At 45.8% G+C, this 18,835-nt stretch overlaps 2 protein-coding genes across 5 annotated transcripts in view; both read left to right on the forward strand.

Moving 5' to 3' along the window:
* Nucleotides 1–8,387, forward strand: part of CPNE1 (copine 1) — a 46,045-nt gene extending 37,658 nt beyond the window's left edge. For all 4 annotated transcript variants that reach the window (XM_062589500.1, XM_062589503.1, XM_062589502.1 and 1 more), the window contains 9 exons: nucleotides 340–438; nucleotides 1,530–1,616; nucleotides 1,715–1,774; nucleotides 2,191–2,324; nucleotides 2,937–2,991; nucleotides 3,071–3,122; nucleotides 4,507–4,640; nucleotides 6,380–6,616; nucleotides 7,239–8,387. In XM_062589500.1, coding sequence (XP_062445484.1) covers nucleotides 340–438; nucleotides 1,530–1,616; nucleotides 1,715–1,774; nucleotides 2,191–2,324; nucleotides 2,937–2,991; nucleotides 3,071–3,122; nucleotides 4,507–4,640; nucleotides 6,380–6,616; nucleotides 7,239–7,355 — 975 coding nt within the window. In that variant the 3' untranslated portion in view covers nucleotides 7,356–8,387. The remainder of the gene's footprint in view (nucleotides 1–339; nucleotides 439–1,529; nucleotides 1,617–1,714; nucleotides 1,775–2,190; nucleotides 2,325–2,936; nucleotides 2,992–3,070; nucleotides 3,123–4,506; nucleotides 4,641–6,379; nucleotides 6,617–7,238) is intronic.
* Nucleotides 8,388–14,095: 5,708 nt separating this feature from the next.
* Nucleotides 14,096–18,835, forward strand: part of LOC134147703 (fer-1-like protein 4) — a 44,332-nt gene continuing 39,592 nt past the window's right edge. The window contains exons 1-4 of the mRNA XM_062589147.1: nucleotides 14,096–14,174; nucleotides 14,263–14,318; nucleotides 15,124–15,212; nucleotides 17,631–17,730. Coding sequence (XP_062445131.1) covers nucleotides 14,096–14,174; nucleotides 14,263–14,318; nucleotides 15,124–15,212; nucleotides 17,631–17,730 — 324 coding nt within the window. The remainder of the gene's footprint in view (nucleotides 14,175–14,262; nucleotides 14,319–15,123; nucleotides 15,213–17,630; nucleotides 17,731–18,835) is intronic.

Consider the following 18,835-nt stretch of genomic DNA (forward strand, 5'->3'; position numbering starts at 1 on the left):
ACCTTTGGGTTGTGAGATGTTTGTGTGGGATGCTTTTGATTTGGGATTTTTTATTGCCTCTCATTTTTTAAACTGGGGAGAATTTTTAATTGAAGCAAAAATTTCACTTTGCATACTTAAATGAGTGAGCATTTGTGTATCTTCCTTTTTCTAACTGGGATTCATTCCGAGTGTTTCTTTTACTGCCAGGTCTCAGTTAGTGATATGGATGATACCATCAGTTTTTGATAAGGGAATTCACTAGCGTCACTGCTGGAAGCAGGAGATCGTGTGGTGAGCAGCTGTCATTCTGCCTAATGCAGTGCACTTGCCCATTGCTTGCTGTCTCTTCCCTTTCAGGTACAGTGTGCAGATCACGATAGCGATGGGTCTCATGACTTGATAGGCATTTTTGAAACTAACCTGACTCAGCTGCAGAAAGCGAGTGACAGCTCTCTGGTGAGCTTTCTCAATTCCCTCACTCCAGTCCATGATTCAGTCTTTCAAAAACCCCTTTGAATATTAACTTCTGATACCTCTATCTTCATATGTATCTATAGATAATATATATATCTATCTATCTAGATATATTCTTCTGATATATCTAGTTGCTCTAAAAATCTTTTTTTTTCTGCTTGTATCTTTGTATTAGTACATACACATCTGGGAAAAATAAAACTTGGCGTGGTTATGTAACGGTTATATAATGCTCTTTTTTTTTTCTTGGGTACTATTACCATTCTTGTACCTAAAGATATCTTTGAGTTCATTGTCTACTGGCTGTGTGGTGTTTTCTCCAGCAGTTCTGGTTGCTTTTGCCTCTGCTGAGTCAAGTGGAAACAAAAGGACCCTTGCTGGTTTTCTGGTCACCTTTCTAGCTAATGGAGAGAAATAGTACTTCCAAGTACCCCACACAAGACATAGCCCCAGAGAGCTTCCAACTGCCAGACAACATGATTTTTGTAGCTGTAATCCTAAGGCTGGGATCTAGTCTTTTTCCTTAGCCTACTAGTGAAATTGGAACTAATGCAAGTGAAACAGAACAATGTTATCCAGGATAGTAATCCCACTGCACTTGTGAACGTAGGTGAAATAAATAGAGCTTCTTCCTATTCCCACCAATTCCTTCCTCAAGACTTTGTCTCTTCATCTGCATTCCCTTCCCTTAACCGAGAAAGGATCTGACCATGCTAAGAGAAATGTTCATATTTGTGACTTACCTTTTGCCCTCTGTTATAACAGACAACTCTGTCGTATGGTTGTTCACAGAATGCCACATTATCATGTTGCTGATGAGGGAAACTTTTCCGAGGTCTTTCCTCATGTGTTTAACCCTGTATTGGCAGTGAAAGCATCCAATTTAACTTGTCAAATAGTAGCCGAAGTAGTTGCTAACCGTTTTAAGTAAAGCTTCAGAGTACTGCCAGACATTTAGATTATCTCTGAAATTATATAATGTCTGACAGCATTCTGTTTCAGTATTTTACAATGCTGTGAATACAGATGTTACTTATTTTATAATTTGCTTCTTATATGCTTGCTTTCGGTAGGTGGAATTTGAATGCATTCATCCTGAGAAGAAACAAAAGAAAAAGAGCTACAAAAACTCTGGCATTATTAGAATAAAATCTTGCAAGGTAGAATGATTTTGTTTGTTTGGCTTCTTTATTTTCTGATCATAAAGAAATATGTTTGTGTGGGGAGAAGGTGTAACTCTGTCTGTCTGTTCCTTTAGATAGAAAGAGATTACTCTTTCCTGGACTATGTCATGGGAGGCTGCCAGATTAACTTTACAGTAAGTTTGTTTGCCCACAGCACATCTTGGTAAACGACAGGAAAAAAGCAGTGAAATTATGTGATTCTTTTATTTGCACTGTGTGTGTTCTTATGAACTGATGAGGATTGCAAAAAGCAAGTGATTTCATGGTTTTAGTAACTTTAATGTGTCTTGGGGTTCTTCAGTTTCTTTTGAGTAATTACTACTTCATCTGAGTGGAAAGGCTGACTATATGTTAGACATGTACATACACCAGGGGGGTTGAGGTGTGTAGACTTAGTTTGCTTGTCCCTGTACAGGGCTGCCTTAGTGCCTCAGAGGAAGGAAACCGTTTGGGGCAGGTCTTACCCTCGGTTTCTGGCTATGATTTTTTTTTCTCATTTGCTCATGGTGATTCTTCAGTGATCTGCTGCCATTATTTTCTGAACTGATAGGTGGGTATAGACTTCACTGGCTCCAATGGAGATCCCAAGTCACCAGATTCCCTTCACTACATCAGCCCTGATGGGATAAATGAGTACCTGATTGCCATCTGGAGTGTGGGAAGTGTAGTCCAGGATTATGACACGTATGTAAGAAGCTCTTAACTAATCTAGCCACTGCTTCAAAAATGGATACTCTACAGCTCTAACGTTTGGATGACTGAGTTGTTCCCTTTCCTTGGGAGGATCTGTTCAGGAGCTGCTGCTGTTTCCTGCTGCACCTGTCACTGCCAGGGGAGGCAGTGGCAACACATCATAGTTTGGTTTATTTGCTTGAATTGTTCTTCCAGTTCTGTCCTTCTTATGGCCCTGGATTACGCTGTTGCACACCTTTAATTCTCGTTAATCCCTTATTGCTGATAGTGTGTTTCAAATATGATTACCCTGTTTGAATTGGGGACAGCATGTTTGCCAGCTCTGTCCTTTAGCCATATTGTGATTGGGTTGGCCTTTCTCATGCTACTTTAAAATCCTGAGAGTACTGTGGGATGCTGCCTTGGAAGGAATTCTGAAACTGTCAAGCCAGATGCCTTAAACCCTTAGGTAATTGGTGACTGGCCTAGGAGAATTAGGTGATGTGTCTGTTCTTCATGGCCAGAATTTAATCTTAGTCTCCAGTGTTTTCTGGGAATAAAATAGAATAGTGAAATATTAAAGAAAGGCCCTTAAACAATTTTTGTTGTTGCCTTTCTTTCCAGAGACAAGCTGTTTCCTGCATTTGGATTTGGAGCTCAGATTCCTCCTAACTGGCAGGTAGGGACTTCAGAACACTGGGCAGTTGCTCTGTGCATGTCTGCATTCCCTAATTGGATGTAATGTCCCGTTTCCAAAGGTATCTCATGAGTTTGCTTTGAACTTCAACCCCAGCAACCCTTATTGTCAAGGTGAGGAAACCTCTTTATTAGTACTTTACTAGAGACTAATGTTTGAAGCATTGTGTTTCTTTCATAACTGATGAAAAACAGATGCAGCCCAAGACATACAGTAAACTAAATATACTCTCATCTGAGTGCTGTCCAGAGTGAACATGTCTTGATGAGGACCCCTATGCAGTCTAAACAGGCTCCAGTGAAAGGGTCCAAACTTAATTTGATTGTTAGTCTGGGCTGAATTTTTTGTTGCTGCATCTTGTTTGCCTTTGGTATGTTATGGGTGGCAGTGAATTCGGATTAGCCTGTATCTGTTCTAGTCACGTTTCCAAAGCAACCATCTAAGGTTGTTAGGGACCATGGTTACTTCATCAGAGTGTGCATATGTTTGAATGTCGTCTTTTAAAAATATTGTCTTAAAAGCCTGTTTTCTCTGCAGCCATGTTCTTTTGTGGTAGTTGTGGTTGTTCCTAACTATTTTCAATGGCTGTTTTGTAACCTGGTTTATGAACTGTGTCAGCATACAGTGATACAGAATTGCTCTTGAATGAGCAATTTATTCTCAATTCAGGTTTGTTCCCTCTAGTCTGAGGCTAACAACAATGGGATCTGAGGTTTGTTGTTAAAATCCAAGCACTTGGTCAGTTCAGTATTGTCTGCCTCACTAGGATCTGTCCTTGCTCATTAATGGTCCCCAAACAATAGTTTTGGGAGAATCTTAGCAGTGCAGTTGTCACACTAAAAACTGTGTGGAGGGCAACGTAAGCAACAGTGACAAGTGAAGCTGTATCAATACAAGCTAGGAACAGGCCTATTTAGATGTATCTACACAAGAACATGCACCATTCAAAACCCAAATTTTTAATTTAGTAAACTTCATAGAAGCTTCTTGCATAGGAAAAACTTTGGAGGTTACTATTTCTGTTATAAAAGTGTTTGAATCCTGAATCGGGGATCATTTTCCAGCATACACACAAGGAAAGATAAACAGTTACTGCTCCAGAGAGCTTCTGACCTTTTTGATCTAATTAGACTATAATCAATTAAACAAAACAAACTGGAAGGTAGAAAGAACAAGGTAAACTAAATCCAGTGAAGGCATACTGATGACTATTTTTCCCTGAACTCCCATCAGCTTCGTTGTATTAGAGGCACAAAGAGTAATGTGAAGATACAGAACAGGGAAGAAATCTGCAAATCTTATCGCTGCAGATGCCCACTGGTTTCAGCAGTGTGCTTTGTATACTCACTGCTATGTTGCTGTTTGATCATTTGTCTGTTAGGAGTTCACATCTGTGTGTGAGTTGTTATCTTTTGTTATACTAGTAATAATGCTTAGAAAAGAGTTGGTGGGCAAGATGCAAGGCTTCTGTTGCAGCTTGCTTTCCTTGTGTTACAGGGATCCAAGGAATAGTGGATGCCTACCGCCAGATCCTTCCTCAGATCCGACTCTATGGGCCAACCAACTTCTCTCCTATTATAAACCACGTGGCAAGGTTTGCAGCACACTCAGCAAAACAAGGGAATGCTTCTGTGAGTCTCTGTCCTTTCTTATTGAACTACATTTAGGTGTTGTTTTTATTTCCCCTGTTCTTGATTGGATGGAATGATAAAGTGGTTTCTTCTTCCTTACTCAGGACCCTAGGTTTGACCTTCTCTTCCCAGCCTAAGATGAGGCAGTCAGTACTCTCCTGGTTCATATTGTTATGTGCCTGTACTTGGCACATACCGATATTAGTTTCTTTTGCTCAATTATACTTATTTCTTCTTTTTGCATTTTGCTAGTATTGTACTTACTGTTGAAGTAGATGGGTGAGCTGTGTCAGTGATTGTCTCACCCTAACCTCTCTTGACAAGTTTAATAATCTTTAGGGAATGTACAGTATAAGGAGGCCCTATATATTTTATTCCAAACAATTTTGCACTCAACAATGTATATACAAAGAAGACCTGAATAATATCAGAGGGTTTGACTATTTGTTCTGCCATGACAGCGTCCAAATTGGGATATGTAGAGGGCCAGATTAAACGAGTAGTGTGGTAATCAGGAAATCGATATGTAAAGTGCTAAAAGCTCTGTAGGACATTCATGCTATTCCTGTAGTTGCGTTGCACATGTCTTATCTATGTGCTTGTATACCCGGGGCTGATGTTAAAATTCAACTTCATAATTTAAAACTTCTGTCTATTTAAGGATGAAAAGCTTGTATCTCCTGATACATTTAACTGATTTCATTTTGATAGCCCAATTAAAGGGAATTTTGATGTACACTGTCATGCTTGCTTCACAGTCTGGATGTATTAATAATTTTAGTTGTACTTAAGCTTATGTGTGTATCTGGTTCACTTCATTTCCCACATCATGAGATGCTCAGTCTGAGAGACTGATACTGTATGTTTCTGAGAGTATTTCTTGGCCTTCCTGACATGAGGGAATTCTTATTTTTCTTTATATGTTAAATATCTCTACATTTTATTACAGAGGACAACCTATTTAAATAAAGAACCTGTCTAATGGGGTACAACCATAATCACACTTGTGTTATTTGCCTTTGGAATTGAAAGTTGGGTTTTCTTTTGTTTCAATTTTTAGTCTGTAAATAGTTGCTATAAAAGTGTGATTACTCATTTCAGTATCAGATGGTAAACCTTAGCCTTTGGAAACAGAAGGAAATTTTGAACACTTTACCCTGCCAATGTTTTGTTTTGAGGTGTTTTATTCTTTCTAGAAAGTGCCCGTGTGCCATCCCTTTTTCTGTCTCTAGAGTATCTTTGTGTCATGAGGTTTATCACTGCCATGCTTTGAGATCTCTAACACTTCTAACTTATACTCATGTCACTACTTGTGCCAAAAAGAAGGCTTTTTTTGAGGCAGTTACAATCAAGAATATAAAATACTAAATTTCATCCTTTTTGAAACATCAGTGAATAAAGCAGTATCAAATAATGAGTTTTGTAGGACAGCTTTATTGATTTAGTAGTACTTTTCTGATTTTTAGTACTTCCTGCCAATAAATATAATCATTCTTTATACTTACAAATTGAATTTAAGATTGCATTTTTAACCTTATACAGAGGAAATCTGAAGTGCATAAGGAAAGGTGATATGCATATGAAAACACTGTAATAAACATAAGTTCCTTTAATGTTCTGTTTTTGCTTTATCCACCACACCATCTGCTTTCTTTTTCAGAGGAGAAATTGCTCCATGTGCCTTCAGTTATGTGAGTTTTAGTACTGAACTCTGTGTGTTTTTTTCTAATGTTTTTCAGCAATATTTTGTCTTGCTGATCATCACAGATGGAGAGATCACTGACCTGGACCAAACGAGGCAAGCGATCGTTAACGCCTCTAAGCTGCCGATGTCCATCATTATTGTTGGAGTTGGTGAAGCTGATTTCAAGGCAATGGAGTTCCTTGATGGAGACAATGGTGTTCTGAAGTCCCTGACAGGAGAGCCAGCTGCGCGAGACATTGTTCAATTTGTGCCTTTCCGACAGTTCAAAAATGTAAGTTATCTTTAACTTCAGAAGATTCCTGTTGCTAGTATGTATGCAGTTATTGTATCCAGAAAATTAGCACTGATCTGGAGAATTTATTAATGATGTAATGTATGAATTAGCAAGCTGTCACAGGAAATGCTGTCCGAACTGCTTGTTTCCAGTGAAAGCTGTGAGGTGTTTGCTTTCCCATTAGAAACTGAGCCTTATCACAACTCTCATGCAGCTTTTCTTAAAAAGTTCCTGTTTTATGGTTGATTTGATATACTGTCTCTTGGCTACTCAGAGGAGAAAAGCAGATGCTTTCTCTTCCCTCCTGAGATGCAACCATTTAGGCAATGGACTGGGGCCATACTAGACCTTATCTACATTTCTGATGTTAAGTTTCGTGAGTGGTTTAAACTGATATTGGACTCCCCTGCTGTCAAAAGAAATTCCCAGCTTCTCCCTGCTTTTTCTGTTGAGACTTAGATTTATGAATGTCATACAGTGAACTGGATTGACTGCCTTCTCAGCCTTGTTCACTTGGCATGTGAGGGTGCACTTTGAATTCTGTAAGAGAATACAATACTGGGCTGATAAATTCTTTCTCTACAGTATCTTTGATTTATTTTCACTGTTCTTCTTGCAGGCTCCCCGGGAAGCTCTTTCCCAGATGGTTCTGGCTGAAGTGCCTAAGCAGCTGGTGTCATACTACAAGTTGCAGGGATGGCCACCTGTGAAACTACCAGAAGTAAAGAAAATATAGTGTGCAGCCTAACCGTGGCCACATGTATCACTGGGATGTGCAGAGCTGTCTCTGCATCCACTCTTCCTTTGTGCACTGCAGAATACTCGAGAATGCACTGTTCATACTAAGTTCTGCTGTCTGCTTGTATTTAGTATCTATTCTTTTTCCTGTCCTTAATAGGAAGAAATATAAATATGGAAAAAACACAAATACTGACAGTTTTCATCACAGACCATTAATTCTCGATGGTTTTCCACCTTTCAACAGTGACAGGATATGCCACACATCATTGCTTGGCATAGCCCTAATTCCTGCTTGATATCAGAACAGGCATGTGCACTGAACTGCACAGCACTGCTCTCACACAGCACTGCTTCAATGCTGAGGTCGCTAGGGCAAGTATTGTGATCATGTTTACCATAACAATACCTATCGTGTATTCCTTGATAGGGTTTTTCTTCTATCAAGTTGCCTTGGGAACGGGGACCCTTCTATACTGGTTGGTACCAAAGTTTGTTGGTTGGATTCCTGAGGTAGTTTTTTGTGCCTTCATGAAGTGCCAGTATATTTTTATATGTAGAGGTTTATTTTTAAATTTCAGTTACCATACTTAACCATTTTATAAATTACATTTTTTCTGTTTGCAACAACAACAACAACTCTTACATTGCAAGAATGGCTTCAAAGTAAGAATACACTGCACTTTGCTTATTTCTGGGAGGGTTAGTGAGGTATGTGACTTTCAGAATCCAGCAGCTATTGAAATAAAGATGCTTGAATGATTTCCCTAATATGAAAGTTATCAAATGAAGAAGTAGTTATCTGTGCAACTCCAAAAAGGTGCTTTGTTGTCTTCAAAAATATGAAGCATGTATTATTCTGTGGTTTGAGCGCTGTGGAACAGGTAGATGGTAACAAAGCACAATTGCTTTGAGGCAATGGAGATAATTCATTTCAAAACAGGAATAAAGAAGGAACTTGGGCTTGTCATTGCTCAACAAGTGGTCATTACTCTCAATTTCATAAATAAATAATCTGCTTTGATCTACAGTTGTGTCTGGACTCCTATTTGCTTTCTGGGCTTTTTCTCTTGTTTTCCAGCAATATTGATGTTGCGGTTTATGGAAGATCTTCACTACAGTATTAGTGGCAGGGAATCAGCATCTGAGTTTAGCTTAGGTAGAATGTGAGCAACTGCAGAAGCAGAGCAAGTTAAATGTATAGCCTATAGCTCTGTGCTGCAGTAAGATGAGCTGTTAAGTGTCAGATGATGAACTCATTTGTTCAGCTGCGCACACAGCAATTGTGAGAAGAATTTGGAAGACTGCCATAGTGATTTAGCATATGAAATGGGTAGGTTACAAACATGTGAAATCAAAACCTGGGTTGAACCCATATCATCAACCAGGTTAGCTATTCTGGATGGTATTTGCCACCAAAATCTAAAACATGGCTTGTGTTTGAAGGGGAGTGTAACCAGGAGTACCACTGTGCAAAGACATGTTTTGCTAGTTTTTCATTCAAATATAGTTTAGGTCATGATGCATTCTTCATCTATGTTCCATAGACAGGAGGCAACTTCCTTCCTCCAGAGAAAGCTGGAATATCTCTCTAAAGTACTCCATCTAGCCTGCAGCGCACAATTTTCCTGCACTCAGATTCTTGGGGAAAAAAGAAACAAGCAAGTCTTTCTTCTTGATTGACTGCATAAACTGTGTTATAAGCACAGAAGGGAGGGAATAAAACTCTGCAGTCTTACATGAGAAACTGGACTGTGGCTAAGAACATCCCTTTGCTATGTGTTCAGCTGCTTACAACTTGTAGGCAAAACTCTCAATTGTATATCTGTAGTCTTTCTGCAAATCAAAGACTTTTTTTAAGTGTGTGTGTCAGGGAGGAATCTGCAACAGTGATCCTGAGGTCCCTGTTCCTTTGGCCCAAGAAATACCAGTGGCAATGTGTGGGGCTGGTTTCAGTTCAAAGGGTTTCACTGGAAGGATATTACAAGCATATTGTGACTTTCCTTTGCTACAGTGTTTAGAGGCAGGATATGAGCTCTTGAGAAAGCAGCAGCAGAATGCAGTGAGAAATGCATTTCTCTCCTTTTTAGACTTTTGTCCTGCTCAAAAAGAGGAAAATAAAAATGTTCTCTAGCACTGTCTATCTCTACTAGTTATGAAGGGAGCTTAGATAATTGAAGTAGCTGTCTGGTCTGAAGTTATCTGAGCTGACTGCAGATGATGTTGTCGTCTGACAGGAGTGACTTTCTCTGCTTTGGGGAACTAGAAACACTCAGCTGTTGTTTGAGGATGACTATTGTGCTGGTGTGGACCAAGATGAACAGCTACTAGGAAGGCTAAGATTGGAATCTGTTGAATCAGAACTGCACAGTTTTGTCTAGTTTCTTCTCTGTGGCTCAGCTCCTTCTCTCAGTGAAGTCCTTCTCTAAGAGTGAAGACTGCTGTTAGGTGTTTCGGTCAGAGGTTAGGATGAACGTCCTGTGCGTCCTGCCACCCCTGGGTGTAGCTGGAATGCAGAGTGACAGCATGTTTATTGCCTGAAGCAGAGCAGAGCCCGGGTTTTGTTCCTCAGAAGAATCTGCTGTTCTCCTTTCAAGTGTTCACTCTCCTGGTAGGTGTGCCCACTCCCTGTCATTCCAGGTCACTTTTTGCTCTCTAGCCACAGTAGGCATGTTCAAGCTGTGTCCCTTCTGATGATTGCTCCATGGGTGTAGAGAATACTTTCACCTATGCTGTCAGTTCTTCTTGATGAAAAGGTACAGCATGGGATGATGTTCCCATTTCTTCCTGTCCTGGCCAGGTCCTGTTGACACCTCTGGACTTTGGAAACCTGTGAAAGCTCTAAAAGTGGTTCAACTTGATTATCTGTTACTGACTCATGGGTTTGACCAGATAAGACCAGGTGGTCAGGATTGTCCCAATCTGTACCAATACCAAAAGTATTTGAGTTAATCTTCCAGTTCTGGTACCAGCAGAGACTGATCCTCAGCTCTCAAAATCAGTTGGGTGAGGGGTGGGAGGGGAGGGGAAGGAGGAAAAGGAACAGGGTCTATGTCATATGGTACCTGTCCCACCAAAGGCTGTTTCGTTATTCTGCTTGGTATTTCCTCAGACTACTGCAAATAAGGCCAGGTATCTCCCATGGGGTAAACTACCAATTGCTTCTCTTTCCATCAGTCTCCTTGGTACAATGTTCATTGTATGTTGGTGCCAGCACACAGGACCAAGTGAAGGTTCTGCTTCCCTCGCCTGTTTTATGCACTAGTATCCAGACAGTCTTTCTCAAGGTAACACCACTAGCATCACTGGAAAGGTTTCTTCATAAACACTTTCACAGGGACCCTGTAGTGTCAACTTCTTCGATGTTTAGGGTTAGGAATCCATCACCTGTGTCTACCCCCGGCATAGAACCAATGGTTGTCCACCTTAGCTGCATTAGTGCTTGATTCCACAGGCAATGGAACCATGTCAGCAGGTCTTCCTGGTGCCCTTTTCACTTATGTCACTTGGATGTTGACAACTTGACTGTACTGTTTTTTCCTTTAGGGGAGGCTTTGCGCATCATACGTGGTAGAGAGGAGGCTGCTCATCCTTCTGATCAAACTGTAACTTTCAGGAGCTGTCCTGTAGCATGGTAGTATCTTTGCCAGTTCCAGTGGAGGATTAAATGGCCTTGCAGCACTTTAAACATCCTCTATCAGTGCCCACTGGCATGCCTCTTATTTTGCACTAACAAGACTATTAAGTCCTTCAGTGATCTTACGGCAAATGATAGTTACTTGCTGTCCAGAAGTGACAAGCACAAACAGGAAGCCTTGGTTCCCCAGCGTATCGGTGTTCCATGCTCCCTCTCATGATCTTGACCTTGTTGAAATGGCAGTGGCTGAAATGTCTGAAGAATTATTTTCTAAAGACAGGAAGGATGAGCATGAATGAGGAGGAGCATGGGCATGTTTGTGTTTCTCTGTGATGTACTTTAAATGCCTGACACTTCTCTCCCTAAATGACAGCATCCCGAACATATCCTGGGCTGTGTTAGGAAGAGCACGGCCAGCAGGCTGAGGGAGCTGATCCTCCCTCTTTGCTCAGCCCTGGTGAGACCATACTTGGAGTGCTGTGTCCAGTTATGGGCTCCCCAGTATAAGAGAGACATGGAGCTACTGGAGGGAGTCCAGTGAAGGGCCACTAACCTGATGAAGGGACTAGAGCATCTTTCCTAAGCATCATCTCTTTCAGTATCTCTAAGGCTGAAGGAGCTGGGACTGCTCAGCCTGGAGAAGAGAAAACTGAGGGGAAGTGTTTTAAAGAGGATGGGACCTGACTCTTCTCAGTGGTGCCCAGTGGCAGATGAGAAGCAACAGGCACTCAAACTGAAGCACAGGAAGTTCCAGCTGAATATAAGGAAAAACTTTGCTGTGAAGATGGCTGAGCACTGGAACTGGTTTCCCAGAGAGGTTGTAGAGTCTTCCTCCTTGGAGATATTCAAAAGTAGTCTGTACAGGGTCCTAGGCAAGGTGCTGTAGGTGACACAGCTTGAGCAGGGGGATTGGACAGATGATCTCCAGTGGTGCCTTCCAACCTCAACCATTTTGTGATTCTGTGATGTTTATTTCCCACAGGCACAGAGACTATTTTACTAAAATTAATACACTGTGTTCAAATGACACAACTACTCTAGGTTGTTAGGAATCCTCATAAACGGCATTGGGAGATTGATAATTTTGATGTGCTTTGAGCAAATGTCAGATCCACCCGCTGGAAGCACACGTTGGTAGCCTGAATGTCTCATTGAGTAGCCTGAATTACACTGCCTGCACCCTGCCAGCCATGACTGGGAATGGAGTCAGTGCATGGAGCTTCCTATGCTGCCCTAAACCAAACTTCTTCTTCCCTTGGATTCACAAAAGTGGTCTCAAATGTTGCTACCCTGGCATTTTTTGCTGCTGCACCATGAAACGGCATCCTCCCTACCACTGCTTGTTTCCTCACCATGAGCAGCACTTTCCTGACACTCCAGGAAATTCTTGACTAATAAGAAGATAAAGGGAATAACTTCAGGGCTTACTTCAAAGCTGCCTTGTGTTGCCTAGGCATGATTCACTGCTTGGTGTTTGCCGAGCAGGATTAGGCTCTGTGTTCTGGGGTGCAACCTGCCCTTTATGGCACATGTGGGAGCAGGTGTTTCCATGCCATGTGCCTAGTTTTGGACTCTGCCAGGCAGTAGGTGGAGGAACCAGACCTCCCAAGAGGAAGAAACGTCTTCAAAAGCCTGATCATACGATTACTTTAAGTCTTGGCTCCACAAGGGCCCAGGATCCAGCGTCCGTCGTTTATCAGCGCTTGTGCAGACGTGCTGTGAGCTGGATTAGAGACCAAGTTGGGCTGCAGCTGGCCCAGCTGGAGAGTTCAGCTCTGAAGGCAGCCCGCCCCCAGCGTGACATGTTGAGAGACCACTGTCAACACGCTTTGGTACAGCTGCACCTTCTGCCAGCTGATCTATGGCTTTTGATGCCGAGCGCTGTCCTACCGGGAGCCGCACCAGGCTGCAGCGACTGTCCCGAGAGAGCGCCGGCGGCCTGCTGGCTTCTGCCTGCCAAAGCCAGCTTAGCTCCTCTGCTTCCTTGCTGTTTCAATGTGTTTCTGCTTCCCTGAGCTGGGTAAGGTGCAAGACGAGCAGGGGCTGCTGAGCACACACCAGGCTGAACGCAGAGTTTCCTCGTGTCAGGGGAGCCCAACCCTCCTAATCAGAGGGCCCAGGGCCGGCCTGGGCAGCTTCCTTTCTCCACCCTCCTTCTGTTTGCTTTGGAGGGTTTTACTGTTAAAGCTGTGATTTAGAAGCTGTTTTGTTCCTCCAGCTGGGGGCCCTGAAGAAGGCATTGGGTGTGAGAGTGAGCAGGACTGGGGCCCACGCTGTGGGCTTCTCTCTGAGGCCCTAGGGCATCTGCGAAGAGAGCTCTGCTCCTGCCGCTCGCTGCAGTGCTCTGGCAGCGAGTGGCCAGCTCAGGCTGGCGTCCTCTCATCCCAGACTTCGGAGGTAGCCGCGTGCCCCATCCGGGACAGGATCAACTTGCATCAAACTTGACTTGAAATGTGGCTGTGAAATGGCAGGCTCTCCCTTGGATTCCTGCTGCGTCCTTTCCCATCTCCTTCCTTTCCAAGCACCGGGGACAGAGAGGGCCCAGCCCAGCCTGGCGCCCTCCGTCCGCAACCGCTGCCCCCGGCCCCTTCCTCGGCCCGGGTTGCAGCGGGTGCCCCACCAGGAGAGCCCCTCTGTCCCTGTGCCCGGGGCCGGGGGCCTGCCGGAGCCCCGCTGCAGCTTGGCACCGCTGGTGGTGCCCGGGGACGCTGCCACTGAGGCCTCAGCCGCTGGCTGTCGCAGAACAGGGGACAAAGATGTGCGAGCAACCTCGCCGGCACCCTGGGGCCGGGGTCTCTGCCGGCCGTGGCCCCAGAGGGGTTGGGTGCTCCGGGGGCAGGCAAGGACGGGGCGGGAGCGGGAGCTGGAGTCAGTGCGGGAGGAGGCAGAGGTGCGGCAGCGGCGGCAGGCTGCTGTGCGGGGCCGTCGGGCGAAGGATGCCGCGGCGGCCTGTGGCTTGCAAGGCGGTGGCGGCCCGCTGGAGGGGAGCAGGCGGCTGAACCAGCCGGGCGAGTCGCCACTGCGTCACGGCGGGCGGAGCGGGGCGGCAGCGTGGTGCGGGGCAGCAGCGCGGCGCGCACGGCAGGGCGGCCGGCGGCTCCATGGCGCTCAGCGTCGGTGTGCGGCGCCTCTCGTGCCTGCCGGGCCGCGGCGAGCGGCAGGTGCAGCTCAGCTTCCGAGGTGGGTGCAGGGTGGCGGGGGGCGGCCGGGGCCCCGCTGCGGCCGTCGTACCCGGGGCCCCCTCACACCCTCCCCTCTCACTCCCAAGGTTTCACCCAGAAGACGAGGAAGGTGCGCAGCGGCGCCGAGGCCGTCTTCGGAGAGGTGAGCGCGGCCCGTAGCCCGTGGGGCCGCGGCGGGTTGCCGAGGGGCCAAGGACGGAGCAGGCGGCGCAGGGCGCTGGGCCTGTCTTGGCCTGGCCACCCCAGAATGTTTCTCCTGGCAGCAGTCAGCGCCGTCAGATGCCTGAAAGTTTTGAAGTCTGACCCTAAGGCCTGCGAGGCTGCCGACATTGCTCCCATTTTTGAATCCCGAGTCCCTGCTCCATCCTGACATACGGTTTGGAAAGCCTGTCTGGTCTGGCAGCAAATGAGTCCCGCTCTAAAATATATATACATACATATATATATATAAAAAAAAATATACATATATTTTTATATATATATATATATATATTTCTGCCAGATTAGTGAGCTCAAGGGGCTGAGAACTGGCCGGGCAGACAGACGGAGGGATGTGCGGAGAGGAGGCAGGGCAGCGGGAAGGAGGAGCAGGAGACACCGGGGCAGGAGGGTCAGGTTGGTTGTCTGACTCCACAGCCAGCCACTTCAAGGACCTCAAATGGCAGAAGTGCCTTCCCTTTTTTGGGGTGATGACGCTCTAGTTTCTTGAGTGGCGGACCTGCAGCTCAGTGCCGCTGAGGTGGGCTCTTGCTCCCCTCCCCGTCTTCCTCCATTCCCAGCCACGCAGGCTGACCCAGCCAGCAGAAAAGTAATTTCCTGCTGCAGTAGCTTTTTGCAGTGTCCGTGGGTTCAGTCACCTTGCAGAGGAGACTAGCCAGCCCCCAAATGTGGGGAAAGTGTGTCTGCAAGAATGAAGGAAATTTGCTGTGATCTGTGTTTGTTTCTAGCTCTTTCGCTGGCCTCACTACGGGAAGCTCATCATGGGAGAGGTGCTGTGCGTTAAAGTTTACAACTGCAGCAAGGTTTTCAGTAACAGGTAGGTCCTCATGATTGTAGGGGTGACTTGGCCAACCTGGGGCTGGTTATCTAGGCGGAATCACTGAAGGGTGAAAGAACGCCACAAAGTGTGTGGAGGAGAAATCATGGGCTTTAAATGGGAGTAGAAAGGTTTCTTGGAAAGTTGATGGGAGGAAGACAAGCAGGATACAAGTTATAGAGTATAAAGTACATGTATACAGCATATATACAAGTTATAGATAGAGCTGGTTCTGGTGGGGTAGCAATGCTGTATAGTTTAAGTCAAATATGGTGAGTGATTTAGCTGTGCCAACAAATAACAGAGACTCCACAGGAATCCAAATCTGTCTCTCTGGTGGGATGAAGGTAATCCAGGGCTGTACCAGCCCTGACAGGAGCAGAGCAGCTGCAAGGGCAGGAACTGCACCTGTGAGGACCTGCCCTTACCTCTAGAGCCACACTGTGACTGTGACCACCATCCACCCAAATTCACCGTCCCTGTCGCTGAGGAATAGCCTCAGGTCCATGGTAATAAGATTTAATCTTTAAAAGGGGAGCAACTGAAATACAAGGAAACTGTTAAAGAATCAGACAGAATATAACTGCTTATAGGAGCTCAGTTACCATACTTGTGAACTCAGTAGCTATACTAGCAGTTGTTAAACCCCCCAGGGAAGCCCAAGAGTACAGGTGACAGATGGAATTGTGGAGTAAGTAATGGAGTAAAGACACATCCTTCCAGGACACGCAAAATATGTATGAGAGATGCAGAGAAGAGAGCAAGCTCTGACAAATAAAAGGGAAGAATCGTAGAATCACAGAATTGGTGAGGTTGGAAAGGACCTCTGGAGATCATCTAGTCCAACCTTCCTGCTCAAGGAGAGTCATTGAGAGCATGTTAGACAGGATTGCATCCAGATGGGTTTTGAATATCTCTGGAGAAGGAGACTCCACAACCAAACTGAACCAAGAACTGAAGGAAGATCAACAGGAGCAACTTTCTAGAAACAGCTAATAATACAAACTCTTTCAAAGCCATCCAGAGCCTACCAGAGCATGTGTGGAGGAAGCAGAAAATGTGGCTGAACTTTGTGTCACTGTTCACTGGAACTTTTCCTTACAGGAGACACATCAGAAAAATGATCTCAGACTGAAATGTCAATAGAAACGGCTTAAGAACAAATAGATAAAGCAAACAGTAACAAATCACCAGGACCTGCTGAGCAGAGGACTGTGGTGGGGAATAGCTGCTGAGCAGGCACTGGCAGCATCTTTCCAAACACCTCCACTGCTCAGGCGCAGGTGGCAAACATCACAGTTTAAACGCATTTGCTCAGTGCACTGGGATGCTCAAAAATAAGTACAAAGAGAGAGTGGAAGTACTGAAGAGATAATCTGGTAATATGTCTGTATCGATCTGTGGCCTGCTCTTCTCCTGACCTTTTAGTGCAGTCCTTCTGTTGAAGCAGCAGAGAGTTAGGAAAGCGGGGGGGGGGGGGGGGGTTGAACAGAGAGACTCCTTCCTCAGGGGAAGGGGACCAAACAGACCCTGAATTTCAGAAAGGAGGTGGACCTGAGAGAATATGTGGTCAGCAGCTAACAGCTAAAATGGGGGTGACTAGGGATAGTTCTTCCTCGTTTGCATCCCAGGTGGGATGTGAAATGCTCAGTCCACAGTTTCCAGCTGACACCAGAAGTTCTGCTTTGCGCTGGGCTTAGTTCAGCTGCCAGTACAGTTGCCACTGAGAGCTGGAGGCCAAAATACAAAGAGACTCCAAGCAAGAATAATCCAAGATAGGGTTAGGAGCGGTTGAATGTCACACCCACACCTTACTGCTGCTTGCAGGGAGCTGGGATGATCCTTCCCCAGGGAGAAGCCCCTTTGGGCTGGATAGATTTCAGCCTGACTTGCTGCGGACAGCCCTGTGGTTATGTATTTATTTCCTGTTTATATATTTACTTCTGTGGTGCCTCTGCTCCATCCTAACAGAGTTTGCCTGGGAATAGTCACTGCAGCTCTTCTGGCTTGGGGTAGCCAAGCGTGGATTTGCTCCTACAAAGCCCAGCTCTGCCGAGGGAGACAGCTCCTTTGCAGTCAGTGGGACGGGAACTGCACAAGCCTTCCTTGAATCATGGACGGATTTAGCAGAATTGCTTTTAGCAGCTCTGTTGCAAGCAGCTACCTATGCATGATTGGGGTGGAGGTTGCTTTGGCATGGCCTGTTGCAGTCCACAGAGGGTCTGAGGGTCTTGGGTACTTTGGGTCTCAGACCACCTATGGAAAGTGCTGTGGCAGTTCACTGCTGGTAGGATAAACTGTCTCCATGGTTTGGAGGGGGTGTGAGTTAGGAGAGTGAAGATCCTGATGCTCTGTCCCTCTGTGGGATAGGCTCTGATGCTGTGTATTATATTGCTACAGCCCATGGTTTTGTTGTAGGCTTCTTGGTACCCTCGTTCTCAGTCTTCAGCATTTGATGACATCTGGAAGGCTGATCCTCCGAGAGGCCCTGGTAGACAGGAACCACAGCGTCACTGGTGTAAGTCCTCTGCAGGGAGCTGGGGGATGAGCACTGCTCGGCATCTCACATTGACTGGGTGTAAATCCCTGGGAGTCCTGGCCATTCAGAAAGGCTTGGCAGGAAAACTTGGCTGAAGGGTTCCAGGTGGATTTGGGGCTAAAGGAAGTCCAGAGCACTGCTTTGAACCTGGGCTGCTGTGGGATTTGTACAGGCTCTGGCTCTGCGGGGCACAGCTGCAGGAATGGAGTAGCTCTAGGAATGTCCCAAAGCGCTTGAGATGGGCTGGGGACCCTGGGAGACCTGATGAGGGCCCAGATGGGGAGAGAGAGGCCCAGTAAAACCTCTCTGGAGCTGGGTAATGAATGTAGAACTTGATATTTCATCTACTTCCCACACTGTGCAAATGTCGGTGGTCCTTGGCAGAGGCTTTCATGGGATGCAAAGCAGCAGAGAGCTGACAGTTCGAGGCTGAAGGTGACAGAATGTCTCAGGAACTCCCAGGGAGGTTTTGGGTTAAACCTCAGTGTTAACCTGGATGTTTAATGATGGCTCCTGAGCTGCAGTCTGTGGCAGTGTGGGTGGGTGTGCCCCCTCTGCTCCGCAGTCCCTGCTCCCCTCCTGCCTGGCTGCTTGTGCTCACTAGGCTCTTTGTGCTGGTGGAAAATGAACTCAACCAAAAAATGAGCTGTTTCCTGCCGGTTTAATGTGCAGGCATGGTTCAGTGAGAGCTGGACAAACATGGGCTCAGTGCCAGGGCAGCAGGCAGGGCCAGAGGGAGGGTGAGGCAGAGACAGGCAGCACCCAATGCTGTGGCCGCCCTGCGATGTGCTGTGCCCCTTGTTTGCCCTTCCCACGGGCAGCCTGACTCACCCCTCAGTGATGCGTGGGATGCAGCTCCATGGCCACCATGATGTGAGCCCGGGATGAATGGCCACCAGGTGCACAGGCATGGCTTTCCTTAGACACCAGCAGTGCTCATGGAGCTGCCTGGATCAGAGCGCAGGTCTAGGTGAAAGCTAAGCATTTCCAGGGTGATTTTCAGCCAGATGCAGCTTGCTGCCTGAATGTTCATGCTGGCAAAGTGGCAGGAACTAGACTGACTCTTTGGCAGCTGTCACACTGG

The sequence above is a fragment of the Rhea pennata genome, chromosome 16 (assembly GCF_028389875.1).
Source record: "Rhea pennata isolate bPtePen1 chromosome 16, bPtePen1.pri, whole genome shotgun sequence".
NCBI classification, from domain to species: Eukaryota; Metazoa; Chordata; class Aves; order Rheiformes; family Rheidae; genus Rhea; species Rhea pennata.